At 56.8% G+C, this 12461-nt stretch overlaps 1 protein-coding gene across 3 annotated transcripts in view; it reads left to right on the top strand.

The window, feature by feature from the left end:
- Adamtsl2 (ADAMTS like 2) overlaps positions 1 to 12461 on the top strand; it is a 37758-nt gene that overhangs the window by 13389 nt on the left and 11908 nt on the right. For 2 of the 3 annotated variants that reach the window (XM_070014999.1, XM_070015001.1), the window contains exons 10-12: positions 4864 to 5209; positions 6040 to 6412; positions 10533 to 10630. In XM_070014999.1, the coding sequence (XP_069871100.1) occupies positions 4864 to 5209; positions 6040 to 6412; positions 10533 to 10630 (817 nt within the window). The remainder of the gene's footprint in view (positions 1 to 4863; positions 5210 to 6039; positions 6413 to 10532; positions 10631 to 12461) is intronic. The other variant, XM_070015000.1, reaches the window with a different exon arrangement.

Genomic DNA, 12461 nt, shown 5'->3' with positions numbered 1-12461 from the left:
GGGGTACACTGGCTTCTTGCTGGGGAAGCTATGCTGAAGGTCAGGGTAGCCAGGAAACAGGCTATGGGGTGGCATGCATGCGTAAGAGGCCTTGATAGGGGAGGGAAAGACTCCGAACTGGACAGAGGGGGATTGTTGGGCTGTGGTGCAGTGTTAGGAGGGGCTGAAGCCCATCCTGCTGGATCAGTGTTGCCTCAAGCTGAAGCTGGGACATGGTGCACTTACTGGGTGCTGTTACCCCCTCAGGGAAGGCAATGGCCTTGGGAGAGAACTCCCTTTGCTTAGGGAAATGGCTGGAGCAGAGGCTTAGCTGTGTACTCCTCTCAGCACAGTGGGATGTCCATAGTGGCTCAGCCCTTGTGCTGTTTGGATGGAGCCACGCAGGAGGAAAGCAGGGGGTGGGGGAACTGCAGCTGGTCTGGGGACGGTGCTGGCACATGCCGTATTCCTTTTTTCTACCTGTTTCAAACCCTCCTAAGCTCTGCCAGTACCTTGGTTAGTCTTGGTGGCTTCTCTGGTTAGAAGACCCTGATCTCCCTGTCCCCAACCCCAGGCTACTGTCCTCATCTGGTCCTCATCAATCAGGGCAGCTAGATACCAAGAGAGGCCCCAGGTCGCAGCTCCCTTCATGTCCTGATGAGGCTCCATTACCCGCTTTCCACCAGGGTGCTCACTCCTTTCATCTCCTGGGTGCTGGTCTCTTGGCACAGTATCCGAACATACCAGGTGGTAGTTGTAGCTCTCTGGCCTCCAACTTTCATCCCCCTGCCTCTGCTGGGATTATAGGTGTGTACTGCAGTGTCTAGCCATAGCTTACGCTTTAAGGAGATTTCTGCTCTGTCTCTTGGTGGCAGTTTGTGTCCCCCTCCCAGTTGTCCCCAGGCATCTGGAGCATAGTCCTGAGAGCTGTTGAATGGGAAACTCAAAGTCTCCAAGTAGCTGCCCTCTTCCCAGACTCACGGAGTCTGCCCGCTGGGGTCCCAACACCATGGTTGGTTTAAGTGTGTCCCTCATGGATAATACAAGGCTCAAAGTTCTTGTATGTTATGTCATCTCCGAGCGGATGCGTGGCCTCATCTCCCACTGCTATTGGCTGGCGTGTTGTGCAGTTTCCTTTGCACTGCTGTGTCGCGTGGCACCCTGCCTCAGCGCATCAGCTCCCCTGTGAGCCCTCGGAGACCAGGGCTGGCCCTTGTCGGTGGGCAGGGCTGTTCTGCCCACGGTGTTGCACGGCTGTTGGGTGCTTCTGACCTGATGGGCACGTCTCGGTAGGTCCTGCACTAACTAACGGAGGCAGTCAAGACCCACAGGTACGCCATACCCTGCACAACCAGCCCAGCCCTTGCCAATCCCATGCTGACAACTTACTCTTCCATGTTTTCCCTCATGGTGTTTTTTCAAGACCTCACTCACCCCACAGAGTGCTTTAGTCTTGAGGCAGTGTTCACTTTCCGCTCACACCAAGCCAACCCATCTCTGAATCATACCTGGCCACTTTTCCTTATCCTTGCTGGGTCACTAGAGTCCTCCTCCCTCCCCCCCCCCCGGCCCCTGCACTACTCTAAGGTGCAGCCCTGTGATGTGAGAGACACGCTGCGCAGGAATCCTGGATGATGGCAGTTTGGGGCACTTGCTTGTGCTGCTTTCTTGTGGCCTGGGTTTGCCTGATCTTGGGCACAGCATGAGGGACTGTGTAACTGTGAGGAGCTGACAGAGCTCACTGTGTAGCATTCAGGCCTGGCTGCGTGGGCTAAAGGCTGTCCTGCAGTTACAGGCATCTGTCTTTGGCAGTCCTTGTAGCCAGAAGTGCTTTTTCAAATGATGTCTATTTTCCTGCTGCAATGGCTTGGCCTGGCTCCGGGGCTCAGGGCTAGTGTTAGGGGCTTGTGGTAATTCCATGGGACACCTTCCCCGCCTCCTCTATATGGCTACCCCTGTCTGCTGGCTACCGTGGCTCAAGTAGCTGGCTGTGTATACCGCACCCTGGGCCTCTGCAGAGCCCTCTCTGCTCAAGACCCACTCCAAGCTGTGGCTTTTTATTTTGGTGACAATACTAGGGCTTGAACTCAGGACCAGAGGTCTGTCCCTTAGCTTTTTTGCTCAAGGTTGGTATACTACCACTTGAGCCATACCTCCATTTCTGGTTTTTTTTTTTTTTTTGTTGTTGTTGTTATTTTGGGGCCGGTTAATGGGAGATAAGAGTCTCCAGGACCATTTCTAGTTGGGCTGACTTTCAATTGTGATCCTCAGATCTCAGCCTCCCAAGTAGCTAGGATTACAAGTGTGGTCCACTAGCATCTGGCTGAAGCTGACAGCTGTTGATGTCATCTTACATGCAGATTGGATGGATGTTCCTAGATATGCTAGCTCCTGAATCCTTCCTCATGGTGGAGGCTATGAGCTGCAATAACTTGCCTTTCCTCTCTGAGAGAACATCCTTCAAGGGAACTTTCCCCAAACGGAACCCTGATACGCTCCCTATTGGAGTTTGCGGTACCAACTCGACACAGGGTTAGATCTCTGGTGCTCTGAGCTCAGGGGCTCCACTGTGAACCAGTGCCTCTTCTTATTGGAAGAGCACAGTGCCATCCATGTGAACTAGTGCAGCCTCCTCCAGCATGCACGGCCTGGCTACCAGAGCCCAGCCAGGCCATCTGCAGTGTGGCCAGGAAAGGAAGTTACTGTAGATTTGGGTTGCGATGCACGCATGATCAGGGCTGCTCTGGGCCTTCTCCCTCATAGGGGGAAAAACAGCCTATTTGTCAGGTCAATGGCCATGAATGCCTCAACCCAAGGCTCCACGATCTGTTCTGGGAAAAACACCAAAGCTGTCCCTGCTCTTCCGGGCTTGTAGTGCCCCTCTGGCCTCTGATGGCAGATGCTAGGGTGCTCTTACCACTTGGGGGTGGTGAGTTGTGATGGGTTCCCCCCCACTCTGCATCCTTCAGGTGACACTGCCGGCCGCTGTCCCCCAGGATGGGACACTTAGCCTCACTCTCCTGGCCTCAGCAGTGGCCTCCATTTGCCCCGCCCCCAGGGACTGACAGTCCCGACGCCGAAGGTCTAGGAGTCAATGTGAGCCTTGTGCTAACAGCCAGTTACGCGTTTAGGGACAAGGGAGTGTGTGGACACCCTGAGAGTAGACCAGGACCACAGCTCCACCATTCTGACCACCCCAGTGCTTGCTCAGGGATGGGGGCAATGATGGTAGCTTGGAACCCACAGTTAGCATGGACAACTGGGGCCTCGAGGCAGGGACAGTTAACCAAGTGAAGAGCCTTGAGGCCTTTGCGGGGGAAGAGCTGGGAGATCCTTGCCATTTAAAGTGGTGGATTCTTGCTAGGGAGTTAGGTGCGCTGTCATTCACACGCCATGTGGCCCTGGAAAGTGTCTCAGTTGACGGCAGAGGGCTGAGCAGCTGATCTCTGCCTCCTGCTCATCCACTCTGGGTTTCTTGCATACATTGAGTAGGACACTTTCTGGTCCATTGCTCTATTGCTGTTCACGTACCCGTCATGACTGTGGGCCAGGCCCTGGCTCCTATACCTGCCACACCGCTGCCTGTGACAATTGTGTCTGTCTTGCTGCATCATTTTGGCCACTCCTAATGGGAAAGAATGACCCCTTTCCCAGGCCCAGGAGATTCAGGGCAATCTGAGAGTTCATGTTTTTCCAGTATCTTGACTTGAACTCCTACATCCCAAGTTCTAGGGTCCTGCTGTCCTGGTCTGACTCTGTCCTGGTTCTAGTGGTCCCAGTAAGGATAAGAAGTCAGGCTGCTCAGACGTCTTCCTTGCACGTTGCTGTCCTCTAGCTGTAAGACATGAGAGATTGCTCATGGGCCATCCTGCCGGCCTGATGGCCTAGCTCTGGAGAGGTGATTTGGTGGAGATGCTCCCCTTCAGCCATCGTTCTCCAGTGCGCTGGCTTCTGTGGCCCTTTGCAGCTCAGCCCTCTCTGACGCCCCTGAGATCTTGGCTTAAGGAGCATTTCTCTCACTGATGTCCTGGCTGGGCACTCGTCAGCCTCCTGAAGACACGTGGCTGCCCTTGGGGGTCGGATGGCGCTCAGTGAGCCCAGTGCACTCTGGGTAGGTGGTTTCTTGTGGCCTCAGAAACAGCTGATTGTGCTCCCGAGCCTATTTAACCAATTAACACCGGTACTGAGGCTTGAGCTTAGGGCCTGGGCACTGTCCCCTGAGCTTTATTTGTTACAAGGTTGGTGTTCTTCCACTTGAGCCATGCCTCCATTTTTGGCTTTTTGGTAGTTGACTGGAGTTAAGAGTCTCAGGAACTTTCCTGCTCAGGTTGGCTTTGAACCATGATCCTCAGATCTCAGCCTCTTCAGTAGCTAGGATTACAGACACGAGCCACAGGTGCCCAGCTCTAAGCCCATTTTAGACTCTGCTTCTGAAGACTTCTCCTAGGCTGAGGGCAGGGCTTCCGGGAGGGGCTGCAGGAGCCCTCCTGGGAACAGCCTAGCTGCCTTGACCAATCCACAGACACTCTATGGCCAGCTGGTCTCAGGCATTGTCTGACATTGAGGAAGAGTGCTTTGTTACCACCAACCCCCCCCCCCCCCCGCCCACATAACGGCTCCCCAGGGAGGTCTGGGGGTAAGAATGGGAGCAGTGGTGCTACTGCTTAGGATTTCTGGCCCTTGGTGTCAGTAACATGCAAGCTAAACAATTTTGCCTGCATTGAGCCCCCCTGTGCCTGAGCCGCAGCTGCCCCAGGGCCTCGGACCAGGCTGTGCTCAGGGGTTAAGAGTGATTCCCTAGGTCGGACGGACTCCCCAGTGGCCAGAGCAGCCTGAGGGGCTGGAGTGAGGAAGCAGCCAGGTCCCATTTCTCCTCCTCCCCAGGTATGGAACCAGAATGGCAAGAGCCCCTCCATCACCTTCGAGTACACCCTGCTGCAGCCTCCGCATGCACACCGCCTGCAGCCCGTCTACTACAGCTTCTCGGAGCCCGCCTCGGAGAGCACCGAGAGCCAGGAGCTGGATGGGGCCATGCTGGGCTTCATGCGGCACAACGGCTCGCTGTACGGCCAGGCCTCCGCGGAGCGGCTGAGCCTGGACAACCGGCTCTTCGGACCCCGGAGCCCCGAGGTGGAGCTGGGCCTGACTCGGGGCCAGGAGACCAACGAGGTGTGCCAGCCGGCCAGCGGAGGAGCCTGCGAGGGGCCCCCCAGGAGCAAGGGCTTTCGAGGTGACCAAGAGGAATGTGGGGGGAGGCTAGGAGACTTGAGGGGGCGGGGCTCCAGTCCCCTTGGAAGTTGGCAGGAGAGGCCACTCTGGGCTGAGATGTACAAGTGTGCTTTTGTGTCTGTGGGAGGCTGGTTCTAGAATCCTCTGAGATACCAAAACCAACACACACAAAGATGTCGTATCCTCTCTACAACCCTCCATGGATGTCGACTGCATACCTGAGCCAAGCTGGAGGCTACGCGATATTGTCGGGCTCTGTTGTTTTGGTGTCTGTTCTATACAGAGGCAAATTTGTTTCCAAATATTTGTGCTGCTGCAATCAGAGGCTCTGCGGCGGCAGAGCTGGCTGTAAATGGTTCTGAGTCTGAAGGAGGAGCGTGGGACTTAGAGAGTCTCCACCTCTATCCTGCAGACTGGACTCAAACCCACCTTCTCTCTCCTCTGCCTGGGGTTTTCACACAGCCTGCTCCGTGTGTGTGTGTGTGTGTGTGTGTGTGTGTGTGTGTGTGTGTGTGTGTGTGTGTGTGTGTCTGTCTGTCTGTCTGTCTGTCTGTCAGCCTGTCTGTTGGGGACAGTGCTTTTCCAATCCCCACAAAGACCCATCAAATTTCTCTCTAGGTGAAACTGAGTGCTTCCTTGCCCAGAACCCTGCCTTCTGGGAGCTTCTTAGTTTTCTTGCCCGGTGGAGCCACTCTTATTACATAATTGATTTATTATACAGAGGATTCATAGAGAAAGTAAATTCACGTAACAGTAGCTGCTTGCGTTGACCCATTCGTCTCTCTGTCTGTCTGTCTGTCTGTCTGTCTTTCTCTCTCTCTCTCTCTGCAGACCACAACGCCACCGGGGCAGCTCTCTCAGGGGACAAAGATGACCAAGAGGTAGATGCCCATTTCACCTCCCAGGAGTTTCTCTCTGCTAACGCCATCTCTGCCCAGCTCTCGAGCCCAGGCTCTGACTCGAAGGAGTTCACCCTCAATGAGACCGTCAACAGCATTTTTGCCCAGGGCGCCCCCAGGAGCTCTCCGGCCGAGAGCCTCTATGTGGATTACGAGGAGAACCAGGGGGCTGCCGCCTACTTGCTCAATGGATCCTATCTGGAGCTGAGCAGCGACAGGGTCACCAACAGCTCTTCGGAGGCTCCGTTCCCCAACAGCAGTGCCAGCTTCCCCGCTGTGGCTGGGAACAGGACTCACAAGGCCAGGTAAAAGATTAATCCTTTCCCTTGCCCCATCCAGGCTGGGTCATGTCAGGGGAAGGGAGTCTGACCAGAAGGGCTCGGACACTGGCGGTCAGTGGGATTCCCCCTCCAGCCACTCTGTGACTAGGCATGGGCGGGCTGCAGCATGTCTTTACTGAACATAGGGCCCGTAGGTCTTAGGGTTCCATCAGCTATGACTCCTGGTCATGGTGCTGGTACTGGAAATGGTCAGCTGACAGTTCTGGGTACGCCTGGTGAGCCAGGGATGGGCTTAGCATTAGCTATGCATGGGTCCTAGAATAGCCACTCTCAGCTTTAGGCTACTGAGGTCTCAGAGAGGGAGAAGGGGGCTAAGCAACACCATCAAGTTCACAGCTTGACGACTTGGGGTACTGGGACTCTAAGTCTGGCCAGTCATTGAACACATGGCTCCTCAAGGGCAGAGCCTTTGCACCTTTGGATGTCCCTCTGGACCAACCAGAGAGACGGCCAGGTACCCAGGGCTCCAAGGCTTCATGCCACGGGCAGCTCAGGGTTAGGAACAAGGTTGCGGCCACAGCTGGGATGGGTCTGCGGAAGTATGCCAGGCCCGGTCCAGTGGGGCCTGGCTGCAGCTGGGACAAGTGAGCCTCCATCGCTGGGGGACACCTGGACCATCATGGGCAGGCCTGGGGAGGACAGAGGACCAAGCCCACGGGGCCAGGGTTGCCGGGGAGCAGGGGTCCCTACCCTGTTGAGTCAGTAGCAGTGCCCTGGGCCGAGGGTGGCCTGTTCTCACGTACCGCTGGGCTGGAGCTTGGGCAGTCACTGAACTCTGGGCTCCAGAAACCCAGGTGGGTAGCCGGACTGTTGTGAACAGCTGGGCCGGGCTTGGTGGCCTTTGGTTTGGGTGAGGCTTCAGGCGAGAAAAGCCACCAGCTTCGGCTTTGTTTGTGTGAAGCCCTTTGACTTTGAGCCCGAGGGGAACCTGGCCAGGAGGTGTGAGTCCTCGGGACGTGGGCGGCTGGATTCGATGGGAGATTTGGGGATCTCTCTTGGGACAGTGGGGTTCGGGCCTTATTACCCATCCCCGAGGGCTGAGAGCATCACAATGAGTCAGGGCCACAGGTTCTACACCCTCTCTCATCTCAGCTGCCCTCAGAGAACCGGGTACACTGGGGTGCCGCTACAGTGAGCTCTCGAGGGAGTTCTTCTTTTCCTAGGGTTGGCTGCCCATCTTCCCCAGAGCACGCGCAAAGCTTACGAGGGCTGAAGCCCCTGCCAGGAAGACCTCTGTTTGCAGGACCGGGTGTCTGTCCCAGGCTCTGCTGTGTGTGTGTGTGTGTGTGTGTGTGTGTGTGTGTGTGTACGTGCGTGTGTGTGTACGTGTGTGTGTGCATGCGTGCATGTGCGTGCGTGCACGTGTGTGTGTGCGTGCGTGCATGTGTGTGCGTGTACATGTGTGCGTGTGTGCGTGTGTGGTTGGCAGGCAAGATCGTCAAAGTCAGAAGGCTGCTGTGCACCTCACCGGTCCCTCCCATGTTCTCAGCTCTGTCTCTGATCTTCTGTGTGAGCCTCACCCATCCCTTCCCCGGGGCAGAAGAGATGACAGCCTGGCTGTGCATGGGATACAGTGAGGACTGAGACATGGAAGGTGCTAGTAATAGAGTGAGCCTCCGAGGTCAGAGAGGGACCGTTGCGGACCTATAGCCAGGACAGTGAAGGCACCAAGCATCCAGTGCTCTGTACCGGTTGGGGGTGACACAGAGGCCCCCTCTTTCATTCGGTGTATGACATGGGACCCACAGGGGTCTGTGGGGTCCCGTGGAAAGGCAGCTGACACAATGGAAGCTGGATCCACCTCCGTCCTTCAGGGGGCCTCAGTTTCCCTTCACTCAGCAGGGTTTGTCAGAGGCCTGTCAGCTCAGACACACAAGTGTTCGAATCCTCTAGCCACGTCTCGAAGCATCTCTCCTGCCCGCCCCTCCCCCAGCCCCACAGGAGGATATACTCGTTTGTCAACACCCAGAAAGGGCCCGCCTCGGAGCGAGGTGGCCAGGCTGTCATCAAAGGATGCTGCTGCTGGTGGGGACCCAAAGATGGTCTGGGCAGATAAAGGGCTGAGGGAGGCCGTGGGGGAAACTACCGGGCCAAAATAGCCGCGTCTCGGCCGGTTGTCCAAACACAGGAAGTCGTGTCTGCTCGGGGAGCGGGAGAAATCAAAGGGGCGGCCCAGAACGGAAGGGTTATTTTCATCTTCTCAGAAATGCTTCAGACAATCAAGGGAGGGGCCGTCACCAGACTCGACTTTGGGGACAAGCGTCTGAGACACAGAGGCGCACAGCCCTTTCTGAAGCCTTGTGTGTGTGTTGGGGGGGAGGGCGAGGGGGGAAAGGCAGAAAGACATTTGTGGTTCATTTATAAACAAACATGGTCATTTCAGAGCTTCTGTGGCCCCCGGGGATTTCAGGAGTCTGTGTCCTGCCAGGCACTGGGCAGACGCTTCGAGTCTGGCACAAGCTGAGGGACAGTGGCATCCTTCCAGACTGAGGGGTAGGGGAGGTAGGCGGGGGTGGGGGGTGGTTTCCGGGGTGTGTTGCCTACTGATGCTCCTTCCAAGAAGGGAACCTGTTAGGCTCTGTACTGTTGTGTCAATATATGCAGGGTTTTGTTCCAGAAGGACATATGCTTCGGCCCACGTTGCACACGTGCTGGCGGGAGTGTGAGCGTGACTGTGTGTGTGTGTGAGCGCGCGCACGCAGCCCCTCCAGAAATACTTCTGGGGCTTAAAATCCAAAGGGTTATTTTGAACCCGGCGGCTCTCTTGAGTCAGGAATGAGTCACGCTGGCTGCTGGCTCAGGGTGTGTAATTAGATAAAGATGGCGGGGTAGAGGACACGGATCGCATCTTTCCCTCTGTTTTTGTTCTTGGGGGAGAATTGTTGAAGTCAGGGTGGGGATGGTAGGGAGACCCAATCAGCAAAGCTCCGTGCCTTCGGAATCAAGCTCTAGGGACTCGTTTTCAGGGTTCTTCCTGCCCTGGGAGGATTGCCTACCCTGGGTCCCCCCCCCCTCAGGAGTGCCAGGCTTTCACAGATACCTTCTGAGAGACTGTTGATTTCCATCTGAACGTTACCGTTTGTCCCTGGGAGGCAGGGAAAGGCTTCCCCTTCCTTGAGCACAGACTCCTGGTTTGAAGTCCCCATCTCCCTCCCTCATTCTGTCCACCACCTCCTCCCAGCTTCCAGGAACCCATTACCCACGCTCCTGCTGGCAGATTGTTTCCTGGGTTCTCGGAGTGTGGCGTGTTATCTGGGCACCCCTCGGGCCTCTCCTGGGAACGAAGCCAGAGTAGAGTGCAGGCGCAGTGCTCACAGAATGGACCAGAAAGTACTTTAGAATGTAACACCCTATCACGCTTTGCTTAAGGGACCCCAGGGCCCGGGACCTGAGAAAAAGGATTGGCCCGGGTTGAAGTTGTGAGAAGAGCATGGATAGGTGCACCATGCCCTGGCCAGCTCCCCTGGCTTCCAAGGGAAGTGGTGTTGGGCGGTGTGGATGGTGGAATGTCCAGGGAACTCAAGGCCCGTGGGAGCTGCTGTAGACGGGGTCAGCTCTCCTTCTCCTGTCTTTAGCTCTGGTGGCGACGGGACCCTGTGGGCTGTGATTTGTTTGAGGGCCGTGTCTTAGAGCAGATACCCTGGGCTGAGGGAGCGGCCATGTAACTTCTCTCCTTCCCCACTGTGTCCCAGATACTTCTGCACGGCGGGTACTGAGGCATGCCCAGGCCCACGGGCTGGCTCAAAGCAGCCAGCAGTCCTTGACAGGAAGAGCCATAGTGGGGGGTTGGCTGGGCCCCCAGGTGCCTCTTGCCTCCGAGTGGGTCGGTGCGCACGGGGCTGATCTGAGCGGCTGCAGCCATCTGCAACTCACAATTGGAATTTCACTCGTTGGGGGCTGAATGCTAGTGTCCCAATGCAATCAGAATCCCAGCTGAAGAAGGCAGGAGGAAAGACTTCTAGAACATTCTCAGCACCTAGGTGCCTTTGAGGTTTGGGGAATAGGAAGGGAGAGCCTCCAGGCTCTTGAGAATGGAGGCCCAGCTCCCCTCCCTCCCTGCCCGCCCTGTGTGTCTCTGTTTCAGGACCAGGCCCAAGGCGCGCAAGCAAGGTGTGAGTCCAGCCGACATGTACCGGTGGAAGCTGTCATCCCAGGAGCCCTGCAGCGCCACCTGCACCACAGGTACAGGCCCCAGGTGCCTTAGCCCACCTCCATGGTGACTGGGGTTTGGCATGGGGCGGGAACAGCATCCTGAGAGGAAGGAGGTGGAGAGGGTGGACACATTTGGTTAGTGAGCATGGGCATGGGCTTTGGACTCACACGGGTCAGGCTGCAGGGTCAGCCTGACCTGGGACGCTGGCCTCGGCCACCAGGGGCTGAGGCTGTATCGGCTGCCACCATGGTTCTCTCCCAAGGCATCCTGGCAGGTCAAATGTCAGACCTAGGACCAGGTACAGGGGCACTGGAGATCCTGAAGGCCACGCCAGGGTCATTCTGTGTGTACCTTTGGGATTCCGTTTGGCAGCCCCTTGCCACCCCTCCATGCCTCAGATGCCTCCTGACCACCCAGCATCCTTTAGTAAATGAGAATCTGGATTCCTGGCGTCCTCTGGCCAGCAGGGATGCCAGCAGCTTGTGCCCTGCAGCTCTGGTCAGAGGCCCACTAGAGGGGGGCGTGGCCCTGTCTGCTCTGAGAAGCAGGGATCTTCAGGTCCAGTGCCCACAGGCCCTGCCCCTGAGTGTGCTGTGGCTGCCCTGTGGGGGAGCCCCCATTCTTGAGGGGAACAGCCCTCATAGGATGTCTGATAAGCCATTGGCAGATTGCTTCCATTTTCTGTCTGTGGGATAGGATGTGCCTCATCTTGGAGTTGGCTGTGGGGACCAACACAAACTAAGAAGCCATCTGTCCTGGGCACGGAGGCCTCTCCCTATAATCTTAGTCACTCAGGAGACTGAGATCCAAGGATTCAAAGCCACCCCAGGCAGACATAGCTGAGAGACTCTGATTTCCAAGGAATCTGCAAAAAAGCCAGGAAAGGAAAAGCCAAGCAAGAGTGAGGCCCTGAGTTTCAGGCCAGTGCCCCTGTCATGTTCCCAGCCCAGCCAGCACACATCCTTGCTGCGTTCACTGCAGCATCGGGAAAGCCCAGGGGTTGCCCCTGACCCAGCTTCTTCCAGGCCAGCCTGAGAGGAGCCAGGCCCCTGGGAGGCTTTGCCGGAGCCCGTGGAGGCTGAGGTGGATGCACTCTGAACTCCTCCAGCCGTCCTAGCCATGGGACTCAGTGTGTGCTGGGATTATGGAAACCGTCTGAGAGCATCTTCTGGACCTCACTGGCTGGGGAAATGGTGTCACTCCAGGTGGAAGCAGCTTTGGGGACGAGGGGCCTGATGGACAAGCCCAGGGTGGATAGGATGACTTCTTGGCGTGCCGGGAATGACCAGGAGAGGGCACTGGGTCCGTTCGGTGGGGCCCAAGGTACAGAACAGAACAAAGGACAAAAGAGATGAGAGACAGGAGGAGTGTCCAGGACTGGACACTATGGGAGGCCCAGCCCAGCTGAGTGGCCTCGGGCAGAAAGGATGATGCTAGGTGCTCACTGCGGCTGTCTCGGCCCTCCCAGAGCAGTGCTGTGCTTGGGCGCTGGAGACCCCACACAGCTAACCACCTGGCAGCTACGGAGGTGCCTATTGGAAGGGTGGTGTGGCCAGGCCAGGGCAAGATGGGGTTTTCCAGCCGTGCGGGGCACGTGGCATCCACAGGTGTCTGGTGAAGGGTTACCAGTGCCCTGCCTCCCCCACTCCGGGCCCAGGCTTGTCAGGTCCAGGGGGCAAACCTCGACCACACCCCAGTTTTGACTGTCCATCTCGACTGTTTCTTGGAAATGGCAGCAGTGTTAGCAGATAAGTGAGACTCGGCTTGGGGTTCAGGTGGCAGTGTCCAAACTGTCCCAGCTCTGATTCCCTGGGGCCCAGTGCTCGGAGGAGGGCAGCTGGCAGGACCCTTTCTTGGAAA

The sequence above is a fragment of the Dipodomys merriami genome, unplaced genomic scaffold (assembly GCF_024711535.1).
Source record: "Dipodomys merriami isolate MVZ:Mamm:240054 unplaced genomic scaffold, mDipMer1.0.p SCAF_11, whole genome shotgun sequence".
NCBI classification, from domain to species: Eukaryota; Metazoa; Chordata; class Mammalia; order Rodentia; family Heteromyidae; genus Dipodomys; species Dipodomys merriami.
This window is presented reverse-complemented; position numbering and strand designations above follow the sequence as displayed.